The sequence below is a fragment of the Corvus hawaiiensis genome, chromosome 26 (genome assembly GCF_020740725.1).
Source record: "Corvus hawaiiensis isolate bCorHaw1 chromosome 26, bCorHaw1.pri.cur, whole genome shotgun sequence".
NCBI classification, from domain to species: domain Eukaryota; kingdom Metazoa; phylum Chordata; class Aves; order Passeriformes; family Corvidae; genus Corvus; species Corvus hawaiiensis.
Window position 1 is genome coordinate 27,393,154 of NC_063238.1, and position 26,357 is coordinate 27,419,510.

Here is a 26,357-nt window from a genome sequence, read left to right on the forward strand (position 1 = left end):
AGTTTAAATCTAAAGCATATATTAATCTGAACTAAAAAAGTACTGCTATGCTAATAATTTTACCTACCTTTCTAAGTATGTTTTGCTTAAAATATTTATATTCTGGTTATATTCCAGTATTATTTTTCAGAAGTCACAGAACACTTATTTCAGTTCAGTGTGATTTAGTTAGCTTTAGGACTTTAATTAGTCCTAAAAACATTTAATTTCTGTGAATCCATAGTGCAAAATGGGATTCAGAATCTCCCTGTGCAATGCTAGCCAGCTTGGGCAGCAGTCCTCACAAAAGGGACAAATGGAGAGTGCCTAAGATTATCAGGGATGAACAGAAGAGGAAAAAGCATCTAACTAGAGCTACTTGAAGGTACATGTGTGCTCTTCAAGCACAAACTTTCTTCTACAACTGAATGTCTAAGAACGACTTCCTTTCCATTAAAAAAAGAAAGAAGCCAAAAAAGAGAAACAAGAGCCACAGAGACTGTGGTTGCCTTCAGTAAGAGCCAACAGCAGAAGTGTCAGAGGCCTGCTGAGGACACAGGAGATGCGGGTAGGATTCACCTGACTAAACGTGGAAGTCTCTCACATCTGAGCCAACCTTGGTCAACGTAAGTCAACATAACCAGTGAATCCTAAAGTAAATGCTTTAATATTTGGTCAGAAAGATCACACACCAGATCCACCATATTAATTCATTCTACCTCCTTTGAAATAAAATAGGACCCTAGTGTGCTTATGCAGGCAGAGATAATTATCCCTACACTACAAATTGGGAATTGAGGTCAGATAAATTAGGGGCCATCTCTGCTCTATTCAGCTTGGATGAAGACCATGAATTCACATGTCCCTTGCCTCCAAAACGGCTCCTGTAACCCCTAGAAGGGAAATGGCAGGTTCACCAGTTAAAGCTGTTCCATGTCCCTTGAGCAATGGAGACAGTCACTCAGACCAGAGAAGAGTCAGACCCCATCTGCAGCCCACAGCTACTGAGGGCTTTCTAAGGAGACAATTAGATTCAAATTTCACCTCTTCTGAATCACAAAAGGTCAGGGATTTATGCCAGACAGAGGCACTCCAACCAGTGGGATCTACTGGCTGCACTGGGTCTGTTGACCCAACTAGAAGGAAATATTCAAAGCGGCCATAAGAGTCTGGATATCCCAGAGTATGTGGGGGAGGCTGGGCTTTGCAAATGCCAGACCCTCAGCAGTATCACCCCCACCACCACCCCCAAACCTCATAGGCTGGTCACCTTCCAGACCTTACCGACTGCTACAACCACCAAACCTCTGCAGGGCGATGCCCCTCTGGGCACAACTCCAGGACACAAGCTCTGAGAATGGCACGGGCTGGAACCACAGACACGGTGTCCTCGCTCCTGGAGGGGGAGATGTGCATGTGCATCCCCCCCAGAGCACACCCTGCTCCTCTGGGACCCACAGAACTGAGACCTTAATAACTCCCTATGCTGGCAGGTCAGGCAAGCAAATCTACACAGCTCCATAGCAACAGACATGAAATTAAAACAGTAAAATATGCAGGAGGACTCAGTGCATACAGAATTAATATCCAGAAACATTTTTTATTTAGAAAATCAGCAGCAGCTATTTTGTGTGGGCGCAAAATGAAAGGTGAAGAAGAAAAGCAAAAGGAACTGAGGAAAAGAAATAGGGTCAAAAACTGCCACAACTGTATTTGTTAGATTCTGTGTCAGAGAAGATCTCAGAAAAACTTATTGTCACAAATGAAATTATGAAATACACATACAAGAAAGGGAGAAGAATGCGATTGAAACTGTACAGGAAACAAATGTTGCATATGGTTGGATTTGAATGTCAGGATGGTTATAATAGCTGCTATCAGATGTGGGATAGAATTGAAGCATTCAAAGCATGTGCTTACATCTGAGAAAGATGCTTCCTCCCTATTTATTGACAAGCTGATGTTTGCTTTAAAAACAAGATCGAACGTTTTCCAGAAGCACAAGTAATTGACCATTGTGTCTCTGCTCTTTGCCAAATATTGAGTGGTTTAAGGATCTGATGCTGAAGTTAAAGCCCTCCTCATCTGGTTTAAGTTACTCAGGGAACCTGGGCTTTTGCTCTTCCTCTTTTCACTTGCAAGCTCCTCTGCACCTGTCAGAGAATCTATGCTCTACACTTATCAATAAACATGGTCAGATCAAGAGATTCCTTGTTATTAATTCAAGTAATTAAGGGGAGAACTACTGGTCAGCCATAGACAAGACGTTCCATCATTTGGTATCAACTCAATTCACTTGGCCCATCTTCAGAACCTTTTTTTGTTCCATGAGCAAGTACTTAAAGTACACTGAACCTGGTGTATCTCATTTCCTAATTTCAGCATTCTTACGCATGTCACACCAGCCACATATCTAAGTAATTGAATTTTCCTAGGAATGGAAGCATGAATTTCCCAATTTCACCACTCAAGTATGGTTATCACTGGTTGCAAGATGGGAACATAGTGTTCACTGATTAAATACTGCATTTGTAACTGGGTTAAATGTTCTTTGACATACCCTTGTTCTTAATTATCCCTCCCCCAAGAAAAGGGGCAGTCTTGGAATATGGGTTATGAAGAGCTGTGAAATAAGTTACAGCAAAAAGACAGACACACCAGTCTTCTTATTTCTCTTACCTTTGTGTGATTCTGCTTTTAAAATGAAGAATGCCAATTTATTTTAAGGAATAGTCAAGGCAGTTTGCTATCTCCAAATACAGGTTTTCCATTGGTTTTGGTTTGTTTGGGTTTTTTCAAACAACCAAACAGTGTGACTTTGCATTAGAATACATAGTACAACATCAGCATTTTGAAAAGTGTTTCAACATAATAGGTAGATGTCCTGGCCAGTAGTTAAAAAGATTCATGAATTTCTGTGTGCCATAGGAATTGTTCAAGTTAGCACATTTTGTAACTTGGTTTTTGTATTCTGTACTGTTGTTCCTGAACAACAGGGACAACAGATCTATTATTTTCCTACTGCTTGCAGAAGTTTGGTACAGAGAATAAAGAAAAGTCATACAAAAACCAGATACAATGCTCTTGGATAAATGAGCTGGTAAAACACATCTTTCTAATGTTTTATCAAACTTTCCAAGATAAAAAAAAGTTTTATCATTACAAAATGCAATCAGAAAGAAGTTCTTGACAGTGAAATAAATCTTCAGAATTACCTCTAAGACAATCCACTCACAGAACTTACACACCAACTCCTGTTTTTCAAGTAAAGCATATACACACACATTCATCAGACACTCTTATTCCCACATTGTCATACTGAAATGAGGGAGTGAGTCGACAAAAAACCTGTAAAATAACACAGCCACATCAGGAATATAACCTAAATCAGAGCCTTTCTGTTTTGTTTTTAAAATAACCAGAGTGACTGTCTTTAGAATATAGACACATATGGAAGTAAAGTAGCAACATGGATTAATTTATCTGCTAATTTTATACTAATGGGTTAAGTAGTCACTACTCCTTGCTTTCATACAGGACTCCCAGAAATAAATTCCTGGACATTTAGTGTCCTGGGAATCTAATCCTCACACACCAGACAATTAAAAAAAGAATAAAAAACCCCAAACTTCAGGAAGAGCATTATGTTTTAACAACTAGACATTTTTAACATATAAAACATATTTTGCAGCTAACACTTGCATTTCTTCTCCAATCTGTTTGGTTTATTTAAGCTCTAGTCTTAATATTTCCAGTTGTCTAGGGTAATTTCACTTGCCTCGTTTTTGATCACCGTCAGCTCCAACACTGACTAAAAAAGCACCTGCACATATTGAATACTCACAACCAAGTAAGGGCAATCCATTCTGCTCCACCTGTCTCTCCTAAAACTCCTAATAGTTCTAAAGCCTTCAAAGATTAATCTGTTCAGATTGGGACACCCTACCCCAAGGATCATTTATCATGACTTAATAAATTCACCAGGAAAAGGTAGGAAACACATGCTGAGTACAAGATTACTTACTTTACCTTGAAGTTAAATGACATTTTAAATTGAATAGTGATTGCCAAAAGACTTTTATTTTTTAATATATACTTTCATTTTTATGAACTTAAGTGGTCTAGAAAGGGCAGGAAAAACACAAATTGTGCCTTGCAACTATGTAACTCATACCTGGCTGATGCACTATTTAAAGGAAAAAAAAGTCTAGCAACACAGGATTACAGAATCACTGGGAGGCAGAAGGGACCTTTGGAGACAACCTGGTCCAACTCCCCACTCAAGCAAGTCTAGCTGGAACAGGTTGTCCAGGACTGTATCTAGTTGAGTTTTGAATATATCCATGGATGGAGATTCCACAACTTCACCAGGCAACATGTGCCAGTGTCTGACCACTGTCTGACAAAAAAAAAAGTGTTTTCTTATGTCCAGATGGAATTTCATGTTTTCAATTTGTGCTCATTGCCTACTGTCCAACAAATGTAGGTACTCTGTGTGGTGAAAGCCTCTGAGATCTTCCCATTAATCTTAACAAAAAAAAGTTTTAATGTCCAAACTCCCAGTGATGACCCTTCTTGAAACATAATCCATAGCAGTTCAATGACACTGAAATCCCAAATATTGCTGTTTTAGCCAGTTTCAGTAATAAATGGCCAGATGTTTTATTAGCAGTGAGAAAAAAACAAACCACTTTTCTGCATAGTCTTCTGCTACCTGGAATGTTTATTACTGTACCAAGATGTGAATGACAGACAGCCAGTCCTTACAAGGTTTGGGAGCTGACCCTAACTGGTACTCACCTAGGGCTCCTTTTGTGCAGTGGTGTTTACACCTCTACTCTGCAGGATCCTGAAGGTGCTAAAAGGTCTGAGACAGCCTTAATGTTTTTTCTTAGGTCTTAATAATTTCACATGAAACTTCAGCAGTTCCATGGGCTCTAAGAAACAGCTCTAATAGCAAACATTCAGTACGCTGTTCCAAGTGTGCCTCTAACACCAAAAGCAAGAAGACCAGAACTTTACAGAAATTCTGAACACAGCTGATCAGACGCCCTTCTCAAATTCTGATGCTCACGAAGATTTAAATACGTGTTAGTTTAAACCTGCAAGACTTCTAAAAGTTATTGACACAACTTCTCCTAAAGATTCTCTTCTTTATCTGTGTCTTTGAAAGTTTATCAGTACTTTGCAGATTGCAGAGGCAGATTTTGAATCCTTTCACTAAGCATTCTGATGGAAGTCAAAAAAGAAGATGAGAACGACTGTCCAAGGAAGCACAACAATTCCCACGGTTCTCAACAGGATGTGGACATGAACTACAGGAATTCAGGAGGGATTTTTCTAGGAGGACTACACAAGAATGTGAACATGTAGAAGTGCTTATGGTCCTGTTTATTCAATTACAGAAACTGTAGGATTCAGCACAGCATCTTGATACAAAACTAAGACCAATGTTAATTTTAAGTCCTTTTGTGCCTTTTTGTGAGGGGATTTCCTGCAAAACATTTTGTATTGCTTTTAATATTGTATAAATGAATCACATCTAAAAGAAGGACCAACTTCAAAAATCCAGAAATTAAAAGGCCTGTAATTATCTCTGAGAGTGGATGTTCTATTATCTTCGTTAACATTCCTGCCCTCTCCATCCTTCCCTGGGAAAGCAGGCACAGGTTTTAAGCCAAATTCACTTCTACACTGCTGTGATTCGGATTTAATGCACAATAAAAACCCTTTTCATCTCTCAAATGAATAATTTCTCCATGATTATAAATATTTTAGAGGTTTAGCAAGAGCATTCCAGGATTATGTATGGTTCTCTATGCAAACTACATAAAATATGAATGATAGCCAAATCTATTTTGTTAATACTTCAAGAGGTGAAGATGGCTTAGACTCATATAAAAAGTCCTTAGGCTGCTAGAGGAAAGAAAAAAAAGCTATGCGCATTTTGTCTTTTGAAGTACAGAAAAGAAAGATGAAGTGATGTTACTAGAGAAGCAGAGAAGTATCAGAGCTTGGGAACAGCCTAAAAACATCCCAGGGTTCACTCTCAGTGTTATCCCTTTCTGACATTTCCTGAATTATGTAAATATTTGTGTAAATGTTTCTTCTGAGATTCAGCATGTTCCAAGAGAAGAATCCTGGAAACAGACAGATTTTCAGCAAAATGACAGGAATTTTGAAGGTGCATAGTGATTGATATAGTTGTGTAAAAAATGTAGTGCAGGACATGGTAAAAAATAGTGGTAGGTTGGATTTTTGTCTCTCATATCTGACTCCTGCTATATAGTCATTGTCACCAAGCCATTTCAGATTAATATGAAGTAGATATAATCTCTATAAATCAAGAAGGGCTTTTGGTAAAGAGAAAATTACACGCAATCTCTTTTATGTATGACAAGAACATGTTGCTGTTATTCTCTTCCATATCCCACTTCCCTTCTTTTGATCCCCTATTACTCCTTGTGTGTTTTGCTGCATGGTGACACCTCCTCTTTGCACAATGGCTACATCTTCTAGACTGAGTAACCAGAAATTCATGTACAAGTAGGTCAGGGGGAAGAGACTGGGTCCACCTGAAGCCACAAAATGAGGTGGCAATGGAAGAAAATCACATTAACCCCTGTGGCCAACACCGAGGAAAATGAACCCCAGCTGTCCCCTTGCATCCATGTCTGAAATGTCCCTCACTTGTGTCAGCTCTCACATTCCCTATGATGTGATTTTGAACAGCTTTCCACTAAAAAAGTGTGAGGTATTTGGCAGGAGGAACTTAGAAGTACTCTGTAAAACAGACCCGGTTGCTGATTACTGCAAAAGGCTAGTAACTTCATATTATAAGGCAATTTAAGTGTAAAATTGAAAACAGTGAAGTAATTTACTGAAAAAGGTGCATAACTCCTCTCCGTGAGTATAGGACTCTTCATTAGAAAAAACCCTTCGCATTCATTATTCACATTTTGATAAGTGCCATTCATATTCACAAACAAAATGGTTGTGGTAGCCACAGCTGTAGATTTGACTGTCATATACCACATTCACTGCAAACCTTGTAAGAAGTATTACCTATCACCCACTATGCACAGCAGTGGGAGACTGGGAACACTCAAGTAACATGGTGCTATGAAATGAGCCAAAGAACTTGCAGGGATAGTACTAAGGCAGCCTTAATCAGCCCTTCCAATGACCAAGCCAGTGAAGAGATTTTGCAACAGATTCTCTACTGTTTCTGGATTAAACATTTTGCTGGCAAATCTGAGCTGGCCCTTCATGAAAGTATCTAAATTGCTTCCAGAGGTAAAATGGCTCAGGAAACAATATAGCCAGGAGGTACCTGAGCTCATAAACGATGTCAGTTCTGCAGCTGGCTCTATGCAGGGCCAACTCTGTCTCCATGATTAATTAAATAGCAGCACAAATATCCTGACCATTTGTAATCAAGAGCTGCCTGTACATGAATCAAATGATATAAATGTTTCGTATCTATTCACTAAAATTACAGGAACCAATGGCACACCTGAGTATTTACTCTTGGATGTGCCACAAGCAGGTGATGATTTAGCTAGTGGTCTGGGGTGGCCCATTAGCCCGAGGCACTGGAGATACACTCTTGATCCAGCAGTTGCAGTACAGGTCCAAATCTGCCCAACTCCCACACACAGACTGCCTGTCCTTTTGCCTTGGTCTGACATCTTCTATCCCCAGAGCTATCAGAGCCTGGCAGCACAAACTTTAGGCAGGATTCAACAATATATCTAAGGACATCACAAGACTTTTCTCTCATATTAAGAGTCATTTATCTTCGGGCAGTGAAATATGTGTGCAATTACTATGAAACAGAATAAAATCCATTTAAGCTATTTGACATCACCATCAAGCCTCATAAAAGAAAGTGAAGATGTCAGTTAATTGTATTTCCATGAAAAAGACAGTAACAATAGTGTCTTCATATCTTTCGGGTGGCTCCACAGAAAGAAGCCAACTATTTTATTTACTATCAGCATTAGTGGTATCACAGGTGGCACAACACAGTGTATGTAGACACCTGTAAATATACCAGTAAATTAGAAAATGTAATTAAGGAAATGAAAGGAATTATACTCACCGGGCTTTACAAGGCTCGCCTTTGTCTCCTTCTTATATCGAGCCAGCTGTGTATTCCCTTCACTCATTGACCCTGGACTGAACTTCTTCCTGGAAAAGTCTCCATCGCTACCAGTGCAAAAACTGATTGGACTGTTTCCAGCATCAGAAGGAGTCTTAACTGGAGATACTGACTGGCTACTAGGACAGCCAGTGTCATCTGAAGAGAAAAGGGAAAACATCAACATTTCTAACTAATAAGTATATGAAGTTAGCAGAATAAAAGAAAGAGTATTTGAACTACAACTCTTTACAGTAAGTGATATTGCACAACCTTGGCTCTGAAACCTGGTGAGAAGCTATTTGTTTCATCCATTTTGTGAAGAAGTCTTGAATACCTTATGGCAGGCTAAAAGGGCAAGTACTTGTTTTGCTCAGTCTGGCAAAATGCAAAATCAGGGGCTACATAATGAAAATTCCAATATAAGATGAATTCCTTTAGCAAGGTTAAGGAATACTGCAGCATGAAGATACACAAGACACAAATGTCGCGCAGTGCATACCGGCTGCAGAGCAAGCATGGCCCACATGCTCTCCTTCAAGAAATGTTCCCATATCTAAACAACAAGAGAACCTACAGCCCACACGCACACAGTCAGGAATTTCATTTAACTGGAATTAATACAGGCTCCTCAAAATTATCTTTTCTTTAAAAGCAACCATGATCATAGAACTCTTCCATTCTTGACAAGAGGCTGTGAGGTACCTGGTTCTGAAGAGAGTGGGTTATACACAGACTGCTTTTGTTTAAAGCTTAATTCCTCTGAGGGCACACCAGCATTCCCAGGCATCAACAGCCCCCTTGGGAACAGACCCAGGTTCCTGACCTCCAGGGATACAAACACTCCAGCTCTTAACAACTGAATGCAAATTTTGAATGAAATCCACATATCAAACCCCAACTTCATCTAATCACGTCCCATGTAATCTGGAGTAATTGCAGTTCCCCTGTAAGTCGTGGTAGTTTAATTGATACACAACAAAACCAAGCACGCTACTCAGACTCTTCTGGAGAAATCTAATTGTTCTTTACCAGGACAAAATGAAAGCTGCCATCTAAATTATGCAATTGCACTCTTCTCCTGATGCATTATCTTTACCTAACATGAAACCCAAAGAAGTACCTGCAACTGAGCCAAATAATTTGCATGACCATTTTGCACTTACCTCTTCCACCCTGTTCATAATGTAGGTCAAGTCTCATTTTGCACTGAGCTTTGCATGGGCATATTGACTTAAAAGTCAGCGTATGACTGCACATTTATGAGGCAGAAGGGACACCCCATATCCATCTACCACCTTTCTGCCCACCTCCCCTCTGCAGGAAAGAACAGTTCTTGCTTTTGTTAGCTATTGCTCCCTCAATACAGTAGAAAAACTTCATCCTTTCATGTGATCCAGTTTTCCTTCATGACTGGCCAGTTTTACCCTTACTCATTTGTTCCAATGTTCTGCTTCTCATTTCTCCACATCCTGCCTTCAGTCCTCAGCAAGGTACCCCCAGGTGCTGACTGTCCAGAGCAAGCTGTATGCATTACGCTGCAGGAGCAGCCAGCAGCCTGAGGTGTTGCATCCCGGGCCTCTGTCAAGTGCCAGGCATGATGCCAAGCCAAGGGGCAACCCAGTTACAGCCAGAAACACCTCCCAGGGCACAAAGGCCAGTAACAATGCAAAGCACCTAATCCATCTTAATAATATTTAATTCTTTCAAATCATCCCAATTAAGCCAAAAAGCATCTCTTTTTGCCATCTTGCTGCTGCCTTCTGCAACTCAGAATTAGTCCCTAGCAAAATCACAGAAAAGAGAAAACTGCTAATAAGCTTTCCAGCCTGTCCCCACATTCAACCTGACTAAAGCAGGATTGCTCCCCACATGACTTTAGTTTACTTTTTATCCTTTCCATTCCCATCAACATCACAATATAACTCACACAAAGAAGAGAGAAGGTGGCCATTCCTCCCAGGTCAGCATCTGTTTCCCTTTCTCCAACATTTAGAGTCTTTTCTGCAGGCTGAGTGAAAGTTACCTGCAGGACAGTGGATCAGCACCACTGAGTGAGCTTCTGAACTGCATTTAAGTAGCTCCTTTAGCCATGTCCAAAGCATCTTCTTTTTAGAAGCACACAAACATTTATAATCAAATATATTCAGAAATAAGTGACAGCTTGTGCAGTTTGTTTTTAATTACGACTTTTCCACTTACATGTTTCTGTATGTGGCATTAGTTTCCAAACTTTGTTAGAACAAAAAAACAACAAAAAATCCCTAAACAAACAAAAACCCCCTCAAACAAGAAACAAAAACCCAAGCAAATCCCTCTCCCAAAACCTCCCCCCAAACCCAAAAGAAACTATTTACCTCATCTCTCCACCAATAAAGTTACTGCAATACCTGCACAGGTTCTGAAGACCTCACAGATCTGTTTTATATGGGAGACTTTATGTAGAAGTAGCTCCCAAAGCTGTAACGATGCAACCTGGAAGAACCACAGGAGCTGATGAAACTTTAAACAATGAAGGAACTCAACTACAGCGTTAAAAATTGGGGCATTAAAAACCCCAAATGTGTAAAACTAACTGCAATTAGGAAATAAGGCAGCTAAAGAATGCATACTAAAATAGCATAAAAAATGTTTTATTTACCAGCCCCCAACATTGCTGGTGATATCACACTGGTGACCCTGTGCCATCAGATTATGTCATACCTACATATCCTCGTTTTACTGTTAAGAACTTCAGCTTTCATTCCAACAGGACATATTTTAAAAGAACAAATGAGCCTGGCACAAAGAAGAATAGCTCTTCTCTACTCATACGCCTTGTACCCATTAGATACACCAATAACCAGGTGAGCACTCCCACTCCAGTTGCAGTCAATTAATGATTTTATTGTACTCCCTCTCCTCTGATCATTTGTTATCTTTTATGTAATGTACAACTTCTAATCCTTCTACTATTACCCAGAAATATGAACAAAACTATAAATTTTCCAGAACTAGGGCAAGCTGTAGAGAAAGATTTTTCTGTGTCATTCTTTTGAATAATCAAAATGTTTACTACCACAGAATGGAAGAGCTGCCTATGAAATGCTGGTGCTCACCACCAAAGCAAGCAAAGCTCTGCTGTACATTGTGGGGATCCACCTGATCCACAGCTCACTCTCCTGGCACAAGGAAAAGTCCTGGTGAAGAGTGAGGTGCTCTCCAGCTGCTTAGTGCCAGCCAAATTGCCTGCACCTACCTTCATCTTTCCTGCTTTTGAAACCTTAACAGGCTATTTATTTGTATTTAATCCAGAGGAGAGCAGCCAACTTCCCTGTGGACCCTGACATGGACCTGATTCCCCCTCCATCTCCAGACAGCCTGACCACCCTCCCTGCTCACTGCTGCAGTGACTCCTCTGCTTCTCACCTGCAAGCAGAACGATGTGACTGCAGCATGGTGCGTTCATATTTCCCCCACACCTGTGGCTCCTCCTAAACCCTGCTGGCAACTCTGACAGAAGGAAGTGAAGACCTCCACCTGCCTAGAAATGGGCCAAGAAAAGGAATCTCTCTCAAAAAAGTGGGCAACAGGAGCAGATGAGCCCACAATGGGATTCACTTTCTACTGAAGATATGATGTGCATCAGCAAGGTCAGTTAAGGATTCAACCTTGTAACTCAACAGGAGTTTTGCCCCTGTAAGGACTTCAGAACCAGACTTCTCAGGAATGCAGGTAGACCTGATTTACCTTCTCAGGCACATCAGCATCAGGAAGACAGAAAAAGAGGAAGCTGACAAATAGTGCTGTGAAAGCCTGTACTTCTGATCTTGCCTGCATTTACTTGCACAAGAGGGAAAATCACATGAATTTGTAACACACAACTTCCATTGCTTTCTTTCATAATGTCTTTTTTTTTCACAGGGGCCTCCTAGGAGCATTCTGGGAATACGCTTTTCCTTTGAACATCAGCTGGATTTCATAATTTGAAATTCTATGTCCAAGGCCTCTCCCAGATCAGACATGACTGCCAAGATTCAAAACCAAGCACGGGATAGTGTCTCCTCAAACAAACCATCAGAAAAGTTGCTCAGAGCATTCTGACATTTGCATGCCCTGACTAACTTTTAAATTGTGAAGTCAAAATATAAACAGCGTTAAAGATAATAATACTCTTAACAATTGACAAAAATACTTGTTCTTGTACACTTTTAGGCTGTTGTTGAGATGTGATGATTTTCTCAGCACAGATACTTTAGAAGGTTCATTAGAATATGCCCTTAGAACCTTCTTTAAAAAAATACTGCCTTTTCCTAAAGGCTTCAAGAAATATTGAATATACAACCTCCTTATATAACACATCTCAATAATTAATAATGCTCTTGCTGAGGAAGCATGGACTTCTTTTTACTTTCACTCCTAGCTGCCAGATCAAGTTAGGCACTCCTGTGACACTGAACTGTCCAGTTCCTGCGTGATCCCTATTTCACTGTCCAACATTCATCTCCTCCTAAGGTTCCCTTGACCAGTGTTCAGGCTGTACGTAACTCTGAATTTCCACCAAGAAATGTGGATTCTGGAATTAAACGTGTGGCTCTAATGAAATTTTAAATGTTCAGTGTACCAAGACAAAAACAATTTCCTGGCTTTTACCTGATGGTTATGTTTCCATTCATCTCAGAATCTGTTAGCGTGAGTAGCCACAGCTCTGCCAGGATGGTGCACTGCAAGCTGGCTATTGGCAGTGAGGGTACCACAAAGGGTATTTCAGAATTTTTCAAGGTAATCTCCCAGTCTGCTTGTCTGCCTCACCTTTTTTGACCCCCAGTTTTTGAACTGTTTTTGTTTTCTTTTTAAGACTAGCCTTGTAGCACAGGGGTGTTTATGCAATTACTAAAGTTGCTGACGGACACCAAAGGGAATACAACACCTACCTTCCACCTGTAAGGCTCTTTCTGTGTTAAACTGAGAGAAAGAGGTTCCTCTGGAGGGTGAGTCAGAAGGACAGCCCCATTCAGGCTAAGTCACCACAGTCCTCTGAGTCACTGCCTGGAGGATCTCTCCACGGACTAATACAACCACTGCTCAGACCTGGGCAGCTGAACCAGTAAGGGCTCAGTGCCCAGGCAGAAAAAACTGCTAATGGGAGATTCACAGGGTCATTCTGGAAAAACTGGGAAACACAGTAAAAGCAGCAGATGAAACATAATAATATTAAATTAGTAGTACACATAGAAAGGCAGAGGTAGGAGCATATTCACATCCACACCATGAGGGTCTCAACCCTCATAAATCGCACCTCATGCCTCTGGAGGCACCCTCGCATTCCCAGCATCCACTGAGGGAGCACAGCCTAAGGTAAGAAACATGAATATTCTCCTCAGCTCCTGATTGTATAAAACTTCTCATTTTTACTGAGGCCATTCCAGTAGGTGATCATATGTACTCTGTAAGTTTAATAATTTGCTAGTAACAATTTGTTGCTTGCAAAATCAAACAGACTGTGGGAAAAAATATTTATTAACTTCACTAAAAGTAGAGTCCTAAAAATGCTACTTTGGTCCTTCTGGTCAAGTTAAAACTCATTTCTTAACTCTTTTTCAGACCTGTTTGGCTAGGTATTTAAGAAAATTTCTCAGAATATCATGTACTTGTGAGGCAAGTCTCTTACCAAAAGTCAAACAGAGTAAAGCAGAGCTGAAGCACAAGGAAAACTACAGCAGGGTCAGGAAAAGAGAGGAAGCCTACTTATGCAAAATCCTGCTATGCAAATAATTTCCACATTTAATCTTGGTGTCTTTGCAGGCAGAACTTGAATAAACTATGCTCCATTTTGCTTGTGAACAAAGGCTGGCTAGCAGCTTCACCACTCCCTGAGGTCACCTACAGATGCTGGGCAAACTCCTGTCCTTGAAGGGTTTCTAGACTCCCACAGACAAATGCATGGCTGCTGGGATGTGCTGGGAACAGTCCAGCTTCAAAAAGGAGGCTGGATGAAATGATCTCCACAGGTCCCTACAACCTAAATGCTTTTTCTTTTGTTAGATATTCCACAGCTGGAAAACACCCTGCTATTCACAGTCCATCTTTCAAGCTGGAGCTTTTTACTGTAATGTTCTAGTCATAAAATCAAACCCAGTAAAATCAAGACTAAACATCTTTGGTTGCTGAGGATCATTAATGTACAGGCAACTTCTACACCTTTTGCTCACCAGCCCCTTGGACCTTGCTTCTGTCACACCCACAGGCTGACCACCAATGGCCACTGCTGAAAATTTAGTATGAGAGCTGCTCACTGACTTTGGTAAGAGGCCCTCTCTGTTCAGTCACAGCATGGCAGGAGTGCTGACAGGCTAAGATTATACAGACGAGGGCAGAGGAAGGTGAAAAAAGATGGACTGACCGGCTCCTAAGCTTGGGCATCTTTTGCAATGCAGGATTTCACATAAACATGTCTTTAAAGGTATCTGCTCTTGATGTCTGACTATACAACTGCTAAGTCATACTGAAGTAGCTAATTTTAATTGATTTTGGCAGCAAATCTACTAATGTTCCTTCTACTTGAACATTTCACTAACAAACAGGACAGCTCTGTCAAAACATCTGAAAAAAAAAGAGGACTATGCAATTGTGGCTTACTGGCTTTGTTATTACATTTATAGCCCCACTAATGGTGTATTACAGAAGAGAAGCATAAGGGCTTACTAGTAAAAATATCAATAAAAATATTACTGTTACTAGGAGAGCACTGTGGTCAGGAAAAGCACAGCTCCCTGAGTATCATTATCACATCACAGAAAACATCTGGACAAGGTGCTTAAGATGATAAAGGACTGAAAAATCTATTTGAAAATTTTATAGAGAAGTTTTAACTAAAGGTAAGGATAGGAAAGAGTCTAAAAAAGAGATAAAGAAGAGTATTTTCTGTTTGGTATGGGTTTAAGCACTTTAGTAGACCTCATTTAGTAGACCTTTTCTGAGGACAACAGCTGGAAGTGGAACCACTGCTTCTGCCTCTGGTGGGAAAGCATTGACTACATCCAGTGTAAGAAATATTATCTGTTTAATATTAACATTAAGGGTAAATATATGTGTATATATAGATGGGTTTCTGTGTGGTTTTATATGGTTTATTCCATTATGCAGCAAAGAAAGAAATCAGAAATATTCTTTCCAGTTTTGAAGGTACCATTTCTGGAAATAAAAATCTTCAATAGACCACAAAGAAATTTGTACCTATTCCTCAAATGGTGCAACACATTATACTCGTTTGGTCTCATATAGGTCTGCCTCCATGGCTAACAGCAAACAGCTGTGACCCTCACAGCTTCAAACACCACCTCAGAAGGTTGCACTCCTCACCTTCTCATGGAAGGAAATTACATATATTCTATCCACTGTTGTTTCATGCATATTTTTCTTTCCTCTTTTAACTATCCTCAAGCCCAGAGTGGCACTTAGCAGCACCACAGAATCTAGTCACATACACATCAAACACCGTTCCAAAATTTCATGGATATATACTAATCCTATAAACGTAGGGCTAAAATATGTAATGTTGAATTTCTCTTAAAGCATCAAGATTCTCTTTTAACACCATGTAAATCCAAGACTTCTGATAAAAGTTTCATCCTGCTACAAGCTGTGATTTTCTTCAGAGTGCATGACAATATTCAACTCAATAGAAAGTTGCATGAAAAGCACTGTAAAAAGAAAGTATTGGATTATGCATTTTTGGTGAAGAAAATACATGTTATTTAGAATTCAGCCCATAGTACACAACAAGCTGCAACTAAAAGGGCAGTAGAAAGGCTGAGGTGAAGCAGAAAGGGTGACTGTTCTCAGGACACCATGCAAAACGTTCCAGAGAGAACGGGAACTGTCCTACTGACCCCAGGAGGCTCTGGGTCAGGTTTTAAAGGTTTACAGTGTTGCAGTGGGGATACTGCAACACGCATATATCAAACCAGGAGTCCCGTGGAAAGGAAATATATATGGACAGACAGAGTCTTGATAGCTGTTTCAGAGATGTTTATTTCTCCAGCCGCATGGCCGGGGCTCTGCCCAGGAACTGTTCCAGTCACGGGACCAAGGGTCCTTCTGCCCGCGCAGGGAACACAAACCAACCAATGGGAACGAGGCTGAGCAGGGGCAGGGAAGCCCCGTGTCTGTGCCCTCAGGGCCCCTCTCCCAGGGCTACACGGCAGGGGAGGGACCCCAACACACAGTACTGATAGATACATAAAAAGGTGATAAAAAAACATCCAAAAGGTCAAATATTTTGGCTCCCAGATGTTGTTGTGTGGCAAGAGGAACAAAAGGATTGTTACTTAGTCAAGGGGAATAAATACTGAAGTTGAAAGAGAAGCAGGGAAAGGCCAAAAACTGGGGAATGAGCAGACTTTGCTCTTTAGTACCTAGGCACTTTTCTCATTTCCATGTTTGGAACAGCTCTCTGTGCCACAGAAACTGAACTGGTGGCTCACAATATGAAGAAATAATAAATTATTGCATGTAAGCTGCCCAGCAGGAAATTCTCTAGGGAAGCAGCAGTGAGAAAGGGAAGCATGTCACCAGTGTCACCCTCATGCAAAAAGGCCATATGTGTATTTTTGAAAGCAGATTTTGTTTCAATGTTTTTGTAAATTAATATCACAGTCATCACTGAACTGCCTTACAAAGTGCTGCAAACAAAAGTGCTAGAAAAGACCTCCAGAAGTCTGAAAAAAAGGCAAAATGATTGTGGAAAAGCATAGCATAAAGGACTGCAGGAAAAAGAATCTAATTTTTAGTATCACATACTTGAGAACTTTTAAGCATGTTTCTTTGAATCAGTAACTCAAACTAAAAATCAAACACAAAAACCAGTAAGGAACTATTAAAAAAAAAAAATTTCTTATAACAAGAAACAAGAATGAGAGAACTCACTGTTGCCATAGTAATATACACATATATGCAAACAAATAATAGGAGCAATTACTTTCAGTAATTTAAACTAACTGTCTGGCCTCAATCTGTTGACTTCTTAAAATATGAAAAATTTAGCTTTCTGTATCTATTTCTATTCAGGAATATATATTCCACTACATGTACTTATTTAGTGTAGCCTCCAAGGCTAGCTGATTTATAAGGCAACCTGCTTCAATGCCCTAACAGAGAAATTATTTACTGGAGTGCAAGAAGGTACAGTTCAGTAACAGTTGTACAACCTCTTCTTCTTGTCTGTGGCAAGCAAAATGGGTTGTGCATTCACATGGACCTAATAAGCCTGCCTAAAGCCTACATGCTTTTTTTGACACACACTGTGAACTCAGTCCCAGCATCCACCAATAGCTGGGCCAACTGGCAAATAACCTCTGAGTTCAAGGGGAGTGTGCACAGGAGCAAGTGAGCAAGGAATGGCAACACTGAGATTCCTGCTGCAGCACCCACACCCCAGGCTTACAGTGCAGCCACTGCACATGAGCACATTTATTGTGCCACACATGCAAACGATGAGATTTAATTAAAATCTTTACCCCAGAAAAGAACAAGTTATGAAATAAGGATTGAACTTGAATAAGCATTGAACCAGATCTTGAAATTTTAAAGAAAAAGCAAAAACAAAGCTTCGACTCCTATTTTTGAAGACTGCATTGCAGTGAGTCACAATCATTCATGAACAGAGATGCTACTGGTTTTCAATAGCTCACAGGACTATTCGGTCTAATTAAAAAGGTGATTTACAGTTAAGCCCTAGAAAGAGGAACTGTTCGCTATAAACCAAGTCCTCTGCCTCAAAAATTCTTTTGCTGAACCTTATTAAATATACAAGTGCTTCCTGCAAAGCTGCATCTTGGGTACCAAAGCTTACCTGCGTTCCCTGCCAAAATTCCTGCAGCTGGCATTCTAGAAAAGGCTGAAAGAGAGCTTGGGCATTGTTGTAAAGGTACCATGTAAAAAGTCATCTTCATACAGAGAAATTTAAAAGCTGAGCTATTCAGAAATCGAAAGTAGAAAAGAAAGTATATCCCAGACTAAATTCCTTTTTAAAAGAAAAAATGTCAGAGAATGAGGAAATCAAGTCAGTGACTGTTGTCATACCTGCATCACAGTGAAAAATCCATCAAACCTAGCAACGACTGAACCAGTTTAAAAGAAAAGCTAAATACACTTATGGAGCTTAGCACAGGCTGACTTCAAACCAAGGACATGTACACCAAAACCAAGGATTGTGCCCCGCCCAAAGTATAATATTTCTTACAAGGCAAACACTGTAACTGGAATGACCAAGGGCCCAGCAGCTGCTCAGCCACGGACCCATCCCGTGCTTGTCTGAGATGCTATGGATCGCGTTCTCTGCCCAACTGACAAGGTAAGTGCACGCAGCCACTTGAAGCCAATGGTGCAACTTAGGAGAAAAAACATGCATGACACAGGTGCTCAGTACTAATTGAGCCAGAAAAAGCTGCTGGAGAGTTTTTTTCATCATTTGCCATTGTATGAGTTCTGTGGCTAACATCCAAGCCAGAGGAGAGAAGTGCTCCCATATCAGATGACACCCAGGACCCCAGATGCTCTAAGGTTTTAAGGAAGGGTTGTGCATGGTGAATGCAGATACAAAGGCTCAGCTTGCCTACACAGCATCCAGACAGCATCCATGTTCACTTGGCAGAAACAAAGAATATTAAAAACATATTTTGTCAGGAATATCACAGATATGACTAACACTCTCGCTGTGTTTTGTATGGACTTACGAAGCAAAACTGACATAAAGTCAACTGCAAATAATTGACCAACATGATCAAGTGAGGCTTTGATTCACTCAAACAAGACAAAGAGGGAGCTGATCATGCAAATTTAAAACCTATCACAGCCAGAACTAACAATTTCTTCAAAAGAAACTAAGCATCACAAAAACAGTCTCTTTTCTGTTGCCAAGAGATATTTTTTGCTGTTACCACCACGCTTGCAGCACTGCCATGGTTCCCAAAACCAGTAATACCTACAAGATCTACCCTCATTTAGAGAGTAGGAACTCCAAGCCTTCACTTATGCACTGAGATCAGTGTAAGCACACAGGAAAAATGGACAACATCAAAAGCTCTAGGGAATCAAGCAAAAAATACGTATTTAATGGATGAGGGGGAAAAAAAATTCTATTGGGGTAAAAAGAATTTACAGATCATAACTACTTGGTGTCTATAATAATGGAATAAAGGTAAAGAACAAATTGACAAGAGAAGGGTAAAGAGGAAAGGAATTATTCCAGGGATGAATTCATAATATCTGCTGCTTATCAAAAACATGTTCGGGCTTAAGGCTCAAAAGAAATTACAAAAAAGAAATTTATCCAAATGCTCATGAACTTTTTCATACTGCTCCATTATTGACCCATCTGCTCTCATCTTCCAAATGTACTACTTGCTAATTTTAAATACTTTTTTTGCACATGCTGCTTCTCAATTAAGCAGCACCAGGAGAGGCAGGTTGGGGGCTGTGGCCACTCCACTCACCGCTCCATACTGCCATCCTCTCCCCAGAAACAGGAACTAGCAGCCACCTGCTGCCCCTGGGGAATCTCACTCTAAATTAGACAAACTATGATAAAGAAGGATCATAAGTGGAAGACAGAGAAGAGATGTCAGAGAATGAGGAAATCAAATCAGTGACTGTTGTCGTACCTGCATCACAGTGAAAAATCCATCAAACCTAGCAACAACTGAACCAGGTTCTGGGATGCAGGACAGTGCTTTAGCTGATCCAAGGCTATGTAAGGTCTGAAGTCTCAGAGCAGCAAACCATGTAGTGTATACCTGTATGGGTGCTGCAGGCAGCTTTAGAGACACAAAACTCTCACATGGGGGGAAGAAAAATCAAACTAAATCAATGCAGCATTCATGAAATAATAAAAGATGAATAAAAATAAATAAAAGAGATAAGCAGTAAGATGCAGGTTAAGAGACCAGAACTGCATGCTGGAGTATGTCTGTGAAAGGTGCCTTAAAACTGTCAAGCCATGAGATCAGACACACCCAGAATAAATACAACGTGCTTCTGGGACTCAAGACAGCCTATGCAGTGCAGTGGGACAGCAAGGGTATACGACAGTGGCAGCTACGTGTTGAGTGGATCTGAAGAACAAAACAAAAACCAAAAGATGTAAAAAATGTCAGTGATCAAGATGAAAGGCTTGTCAACACAGAAGGAAAAAAATCAGGATGAAAAGCAGCCATTTGGGAGAGATCATGAAAATAATGTATTTCTAGTAATACATTAGTAATCCAAAAGATTGTATTTCTCTGGAACAGGCAAACTCAAGCAGGTAAGGTGGAGGGATTTAAAAGGCATGGGAAAAAGACTCCAGAATTCTTACAATCCTGTGATGTTTGTTTAACGCTCTGCATTGTTCATTAAACAATAACCAAATAGATCATTCCACTGAGCCTGAATTGCAAAATCTGGCAAAGCTAGACTCAAACATGGATATTGTGTTTCTCATCTAGGAAAACTTGTACACTGTGTTCAATACACTGTTTTTTAGAAAGGAGCTAAAAAAGTAATAATAATAATCTGATCCACTGTAGTGAAGACCAAGAAAAATACAAGCATTTCTGTCTATTCCCAGGAACACCTCTGGTAATTCAAAATACTTTATGAACTAAAAAAAGGAAGCTTAGGAAGTTGCTCTGATATTAACTATGGCAAAAAAACTTGTTATAATTCAGATTTTTAGATGAGAGAATCACAGAATCATAGAAACATTTAGGTTGTAAAGACATCTAAGGTCATTGAGGCCAACCATTAACGTAGCAGTTCCAATTCCACCACCAAGAATGTTACGCTTTCCAAAAACCTGACTATTGAAAACAAATTTCTCCACACCAAAAATACCTGTTAAATTACCACAGGCATATAGAGTCCAATGGTGTTCATTATGTGACCCTCAATTTCGTTATGCATGTGCATTAATGTCATTTACAGTGAAGAGTTTCACTGAACTAAAAAATTACCACTAGTAGGCATCTGAGTCTTTCACTGCTAATTGAGGCATTTAAATTGTGCTAAACTCTACACAGGGCAAATATTTAACATTAAAAAAATCGGTTTTCAAGTTGTCCCTCATGTAACATTTTGAAGAGCGAATGACATTTTTTGATCTACAATTGGAGAGTAGTAATTTACATCTGATCAATCACCCATCCATTGCCCTCTCTGTAGAGAAGCCATCATGCCCAACTCATGTCTGGCGACACATTCATCAGGAGAAGCCTAAATTCTGAAATAAACAAAACTTATTTCAATATGACAGTGAAAACTTCACCTACGTATTCTGTTCCAAATCATGGAGACCATTGTCACAAAACCAAAAGGATCTGCGGTCTGACACCGTTAATATCAACTCCCCTGATTTACCGACTTTCGATTAAAGGGCTTTTTCAAAATGCCTCAATACCATGCTGCAGTTGTTAAGGCAAATCTTTCTCTTTAAAGCAACGCTTCTGCCGCAATAAAACCGCCAACTTTTTTAGCAGTGGATAGCAGAACTCGAAATGGAAACATCTGGTGTCGCTTACGGACACATATTAAAAGAACAGATACTAGATTTCCCTGGAAAAATCAATGGTTGCCCTTCTTCACCGGCAAAACGGATTGCTCATGCGGGCTCGATGGGAGCCCGACACACAGATGCTGCGGCTAGGATGACAGCGAAGCCTCGGGGGTGGCCGTGTGGGGCACACGGCGTTCCCCAGGGACACCGAGGCTGGGGGGGGTCTCTCTGCGGTACCTGAGCAGAAGCTGTTGCTGCTGACAGTCCTGCCGGAGCCCGCGGAGGAACTGGGCGGGTTGAATTCCCGGCTTTCCTCTTCCGAAAAGGGAGATTCGGAAGCGGGAGATCCCTTCTGCTGCGGCCGAAGGACCAGGCGGGGGATGCGGCTGCGGGACACCTCCTTTTCCAGCTGCGTCCTCTGCTCCTGCTCGGGAAGGGACACCCCGTCAGGAACCTCTCGGATGTGCCCTCCTCCTTCCATCATCGAGGCAGGGGCAGGCAAATCCCGGCCCCTCCGCCCCCCCAGGGCGGGGGCAGAACGCGATTTGCCTGCCCCTGCTTCTCCTCGCTCCCCGCCGCGCCGTCCATCCCCGGCTCCTCACCTTGCCGCTCTCCCGCAGAGGCCCCATCGCTCCTCAGTCACGGCGCAGCCGGGAACAGGCACCTGGCATGGGCGAGAGGGATGCGCTGAGCGGCTCTGCGCTGCCGCTGCCGCTGCGGCGCTGGGGGTGGCGTTGCCGGCCCGGCCCCGCCGCCGCTCCCCGCCCCGACACGTGGTGCCGCCGCAGCGCCCGCGGCCGCGCCCGCCCCGGGGCGCCGGGCAGGTGCGGGCCCGGCCGCGTCCCTCGGCCCCGCTGCCGGAGCGGCCCCGCTGCCGGGGCGGCCCCGCCGTCTGACAGGGCTTGTCGGGCCCTGGCCGCGAAGGGCGGAAAGGAACCTCGACACAGAGAAACTGGCAGAGGGCAGACGGTGCCAGTACAAATACGATGGATGTATAGCTACACACCTAGCAAAATGCATCGTCAGATCTCTCTGCTTCTTAGTCATAGAATCATAGAGTGTTAAGGGTTTGGGAGGGGCCTTAAGGAGTATCTAGTCCTAACCTCCCCTGCCGTGGGCAGGGACACTTCCCACTAGACCAGGTTGCTCAAGTCCTCATCCAAGCCGGTCTTGAACACCGTCACGGCCGGGGCATCCACAATCTCCCTGTTCCAGTGTCTCACCAGCCTCAGAGTAAAGAATTTCTTCCTATTATTTTTCAGTAACAGCTATTTATGGAACATGGAGAGAGATAAAAACTTACTTGATTCTCAGACATAAAAATGTACTAGATTCTCAGATGATACATTGCATAGTATATTTATTTATAGCATTTTCTCTCTTACCATTCATTGTGGTAATTGTTGTTGACCCTCCTATTGATTAATGCACATGTGGTAACCTTGTTCATCTGCTCCCCAGAGAGGGTCTTCTTAAAAACAAGCATTAGCAGGACTGCAATCTGGGCTATAAATATATGTGCACGATGGGTGAAAAGGGCGGCTTTTCCACAAAAATGATGATGAAATTCTCAATATGAAACTCATTTGAGGTTCCACATAGATGTCTGCTTATAGGACTTAATGAGCTTGCAGAAGTAGTACTTTCAGCAATCATATTTTTGGGCAAAGAGTCCCTTTGTATTTATGCTTCCTACTGTCCTGGTTTCAGCTGAGATATAGTTAATTTTCCCATGACACCTATAAAGGGCCCCAATTCCTGTTGGGAACTTCTGTTTGCTGTTAGACCATAAATATTAAATACTGTCTGAAAAATAATTAAGAGCAAATGTGCCTTTCATGTGTAGTGCAGAGAGCATAGCATCGGTTAACAGGAAAGGTGATGCATTCATCTAGACCTCGAAGAGGAAAGAGGACACTGGTGAGTACTGACGCACTGATTGTTGTATATCCAAAGAGGCATAATTACTAATTTATTAACCTGGCATCAGAATTAGATCCATTACTTATGTAGAGCTCCAAGCTATGCTCTGCCGAAAAGATGATACCATCCTTCCCTGGCAGTGACAAGACATCTATTATTCAGGGAAGTGAGATAGTTACAGCTAAACAAAATGCTTACAATTCCTGTAATAAAAATTCTGTGCCTATAAAATATCTTCTAAGCACTGGCATCTACCTTCCTGCCACAAAAAAGCAGGAAGAATTCTAGACCTTTCCCTACTGCTCCAAGACTGTTTCCATGGAAAATTGCAAATCATATATTTTAATCACACAGATTTGCTCTTCCATTCAATAGAGATCAGGGCACCTGAGACCATGGGCTTCTCCTGCAAGCCACCCATGGCACATATGGGGTGGAAATTTCCCGTGTACATTTGCAAAGCTGTTGTACCAGTAGTAAGAGTAAGAAGAAGCTGTGCAGCAGCACTGCCATTGCCATAGTAACTCAGCTCCAGAGCTGCTGCTGATGATTCAATTGTCGGAGCCTGTTTTATCTTTTTCTGTTTCAAGCTCAAATTTTTGCCTTGCTAAGAAACAAGATATGAGAAGTAGAGTCTTCAGGCTGCCTCAGGATTCATAATGGGATGTGATTCCCTTTGATCTTCTCTCCTCTTGACATAGATTTCGAGCCTTATCATAAATCATAAAACAATCATTAACTTGCAAGCAAACATTTCTTTTCCCTTACAGTCATGTATATCTTATAAATATTGAGGAATTAAGTCACTTTTCAGTAATTGAGGAATTAATTCACTTTTAAGTCACTTATTAAAATATTTTTACTTTGCACTAGTTAATCATCAATACTGAGAGGAACACATATTTGATATGAACATATAATATCACTCTTATTCCTCTCATGTCTTTTACAAACCAGCAGAATCTCTGCATTACCTATAAAACTAATTTTATAACCAGTGTGTAACTGAAAAAATCTATGTTTACTGGGAAGAAAAAAATGTTGTACATTCATAAGGGCCTCAGAAAACCTACAGAACACAGTGTCTTCTTCGCCTTTCCTTGCTGTACTCCCTCCTGAAAAATAGCAGCTCTCCAGGAAGCTGCAGAGGGCTGCAGATTCAGCAGAAGCTCTTGGACTCCAGGAGCTGCCAGGGGAAGCTGGGCATTGTGCCAGGCCCTGGGGTTAGACCTCATGCTTTCCTGAACGGGGAGCAAGGTACATGAAACAGTTTTTATTCCAGGCTTTGCTACCAAGTTCTTCACTCTGGTAGAGTGCTCTTCCAGAAAAAAGTTGCAAGGGAGAGCAGATGGGGTGAAATATAAAGGATCACAGAGTATGTTTTGCTGCTGCCTCTGAATCTTTTCAGTGGGAGGGGGAATGGGATTCTAGTTCAGCAGAGCTTTGCTGGCCAGCAGTTAGATATGTCCACTAGCACAGTCACAAGGAACTCATTGCATTGACACTTCCACATCTAAACTGCTGAGAGAAAAGCTTCACCTGATATTTTTGCAAAGCTTTCTGTGAAATTTGTTTTTCTAAAGTTTATTTGTTCCATCTGATGGCACATCGTTTTCAGACATATGCATGCAATTGCTGTTTTCCAGTTTGCTGTCTTGCAGTATAGTAGTTTTGCTCATGAGCTGTCAGAAAAACAGCAGGAGAGCAGTACAGTAAAAGTCTCAATGTCCTAATTAAGTGCCCAAATACCTCAGTTCAGAACTGGGCACTTCAGAAGAACAAGCAAAATCCATAACATACTCAGGAGAGAATCACCTAGAGCTCAGCAGTGTGTACAAGAGTACATTTGCACCATTCCACACAAGTGGTTTATTCATGCTGCCAGTGGAGACCAAGTCTCAATTGCAACCTTCTCTGTGCTACCACCTTGAATGTTTCTTTCTGTTTCCAGGAATTTTCCTTCTTTTCTGTGAAAAGAAACCTTCCAGCAAGACGGTTTCAACTCCTCACTTTTCTTTTGACCAGTCCTTCAGAATGGAAGCGAGCAGGACTTGTAGGGAGCCAGAGACAGTAGTCATCCCAGGTGGCAAAAGGAGTGGAATGTCTTTTTTTTTTTTGTGTATAATAATTAAAAGGCTGAACAAGGATTCCTGCCTTATGTGAATTCTAACTCAACAGTCACCTCACACTCCTTTGCTATTTTTATGCTGTCATCATTTGGTAGTTGTACACACTTGGAAAATTTTACTTTGTGAAGAAGTGAATGCTTCCACACTCAGATTATCACCCAAAGAATGCTGGTCCAAAACCAGGCTGGCTCATTGCTCAGACCAGGACTGTTTCAAATTTTTATAATACTGAAAGTGCTTGTGGATATTTGGGATGGAAACCGAAGACACATTTTGTGATCTTATGTTCATTAGGGTTAGATGGCTTTCTCACAAAGTTATTTTGAAGTTGAGAATTTTGGTGCCTAAATCTGTCTAGATTCAATTTCAAGGGTCTGAGGGTCTTTTTTTATGTTTTGGCACTGGGCTTTCGCAGGTTGACAAAGTGGAGGCAATACCTTTACTGGCCATAGGCCACGTTTTGGTTTTGAATTACATCACCCTCTGAGGTCAGTGATGAATGAGGCAGAGGGCAGAGCTGGGCCCTCTAATCCCAATACTATATGATTTCATTAATGCAGGCACATAGCTGATAATGCTTCTGTTCATGACTTAAGAGAGCATCTGTACTTTGCCAGCTGAGACAAGTTTGCTTATCAAATGTGTTGATCCTGTTTTTCTATTCAGATAGAAA

At 41.2% G+C, this 26,357-nt stretch overlaps 1 protein-coding gene across 2 annotated transcripts in view; it reads right to left on the reverse strand.

The window, feature by feature from the left end:
- Positions 1-22,370, reverse strand: part of SYBU (syntabulin) — a 40,899-nt gene extending 18,529 nt beyond the window's left edge. Inside the window, exons 1-3 of one of the 2 annotated variants that reach the window (XM_048329195.1) lie at positions 22,235-22,370; positions 21,870-22,056; positions 8,084-8,281 (exon numbers count right to left, since the gene is read on the reverse strand). In XM_048329195.1, coding sequence (XP_048185152.1) covers positions 8,084-8,281; positions 21,870-22,056; positions 22,235-22,261 — 412 coding nt within the window. In that variant the 5' untranslated portion in view covers positions 22,262-22,370. The remainder of the gene's footprint in view (positions 1-8,083; positions 8,282-21,869; positions 22,057-22,234) is intronic. The other variant, XM_048329194.1, reaches the window with a different exon arrangement.
- Between the last annotated feature and the right edge of the window lie 3,987 nt (positions 22,371-26,357).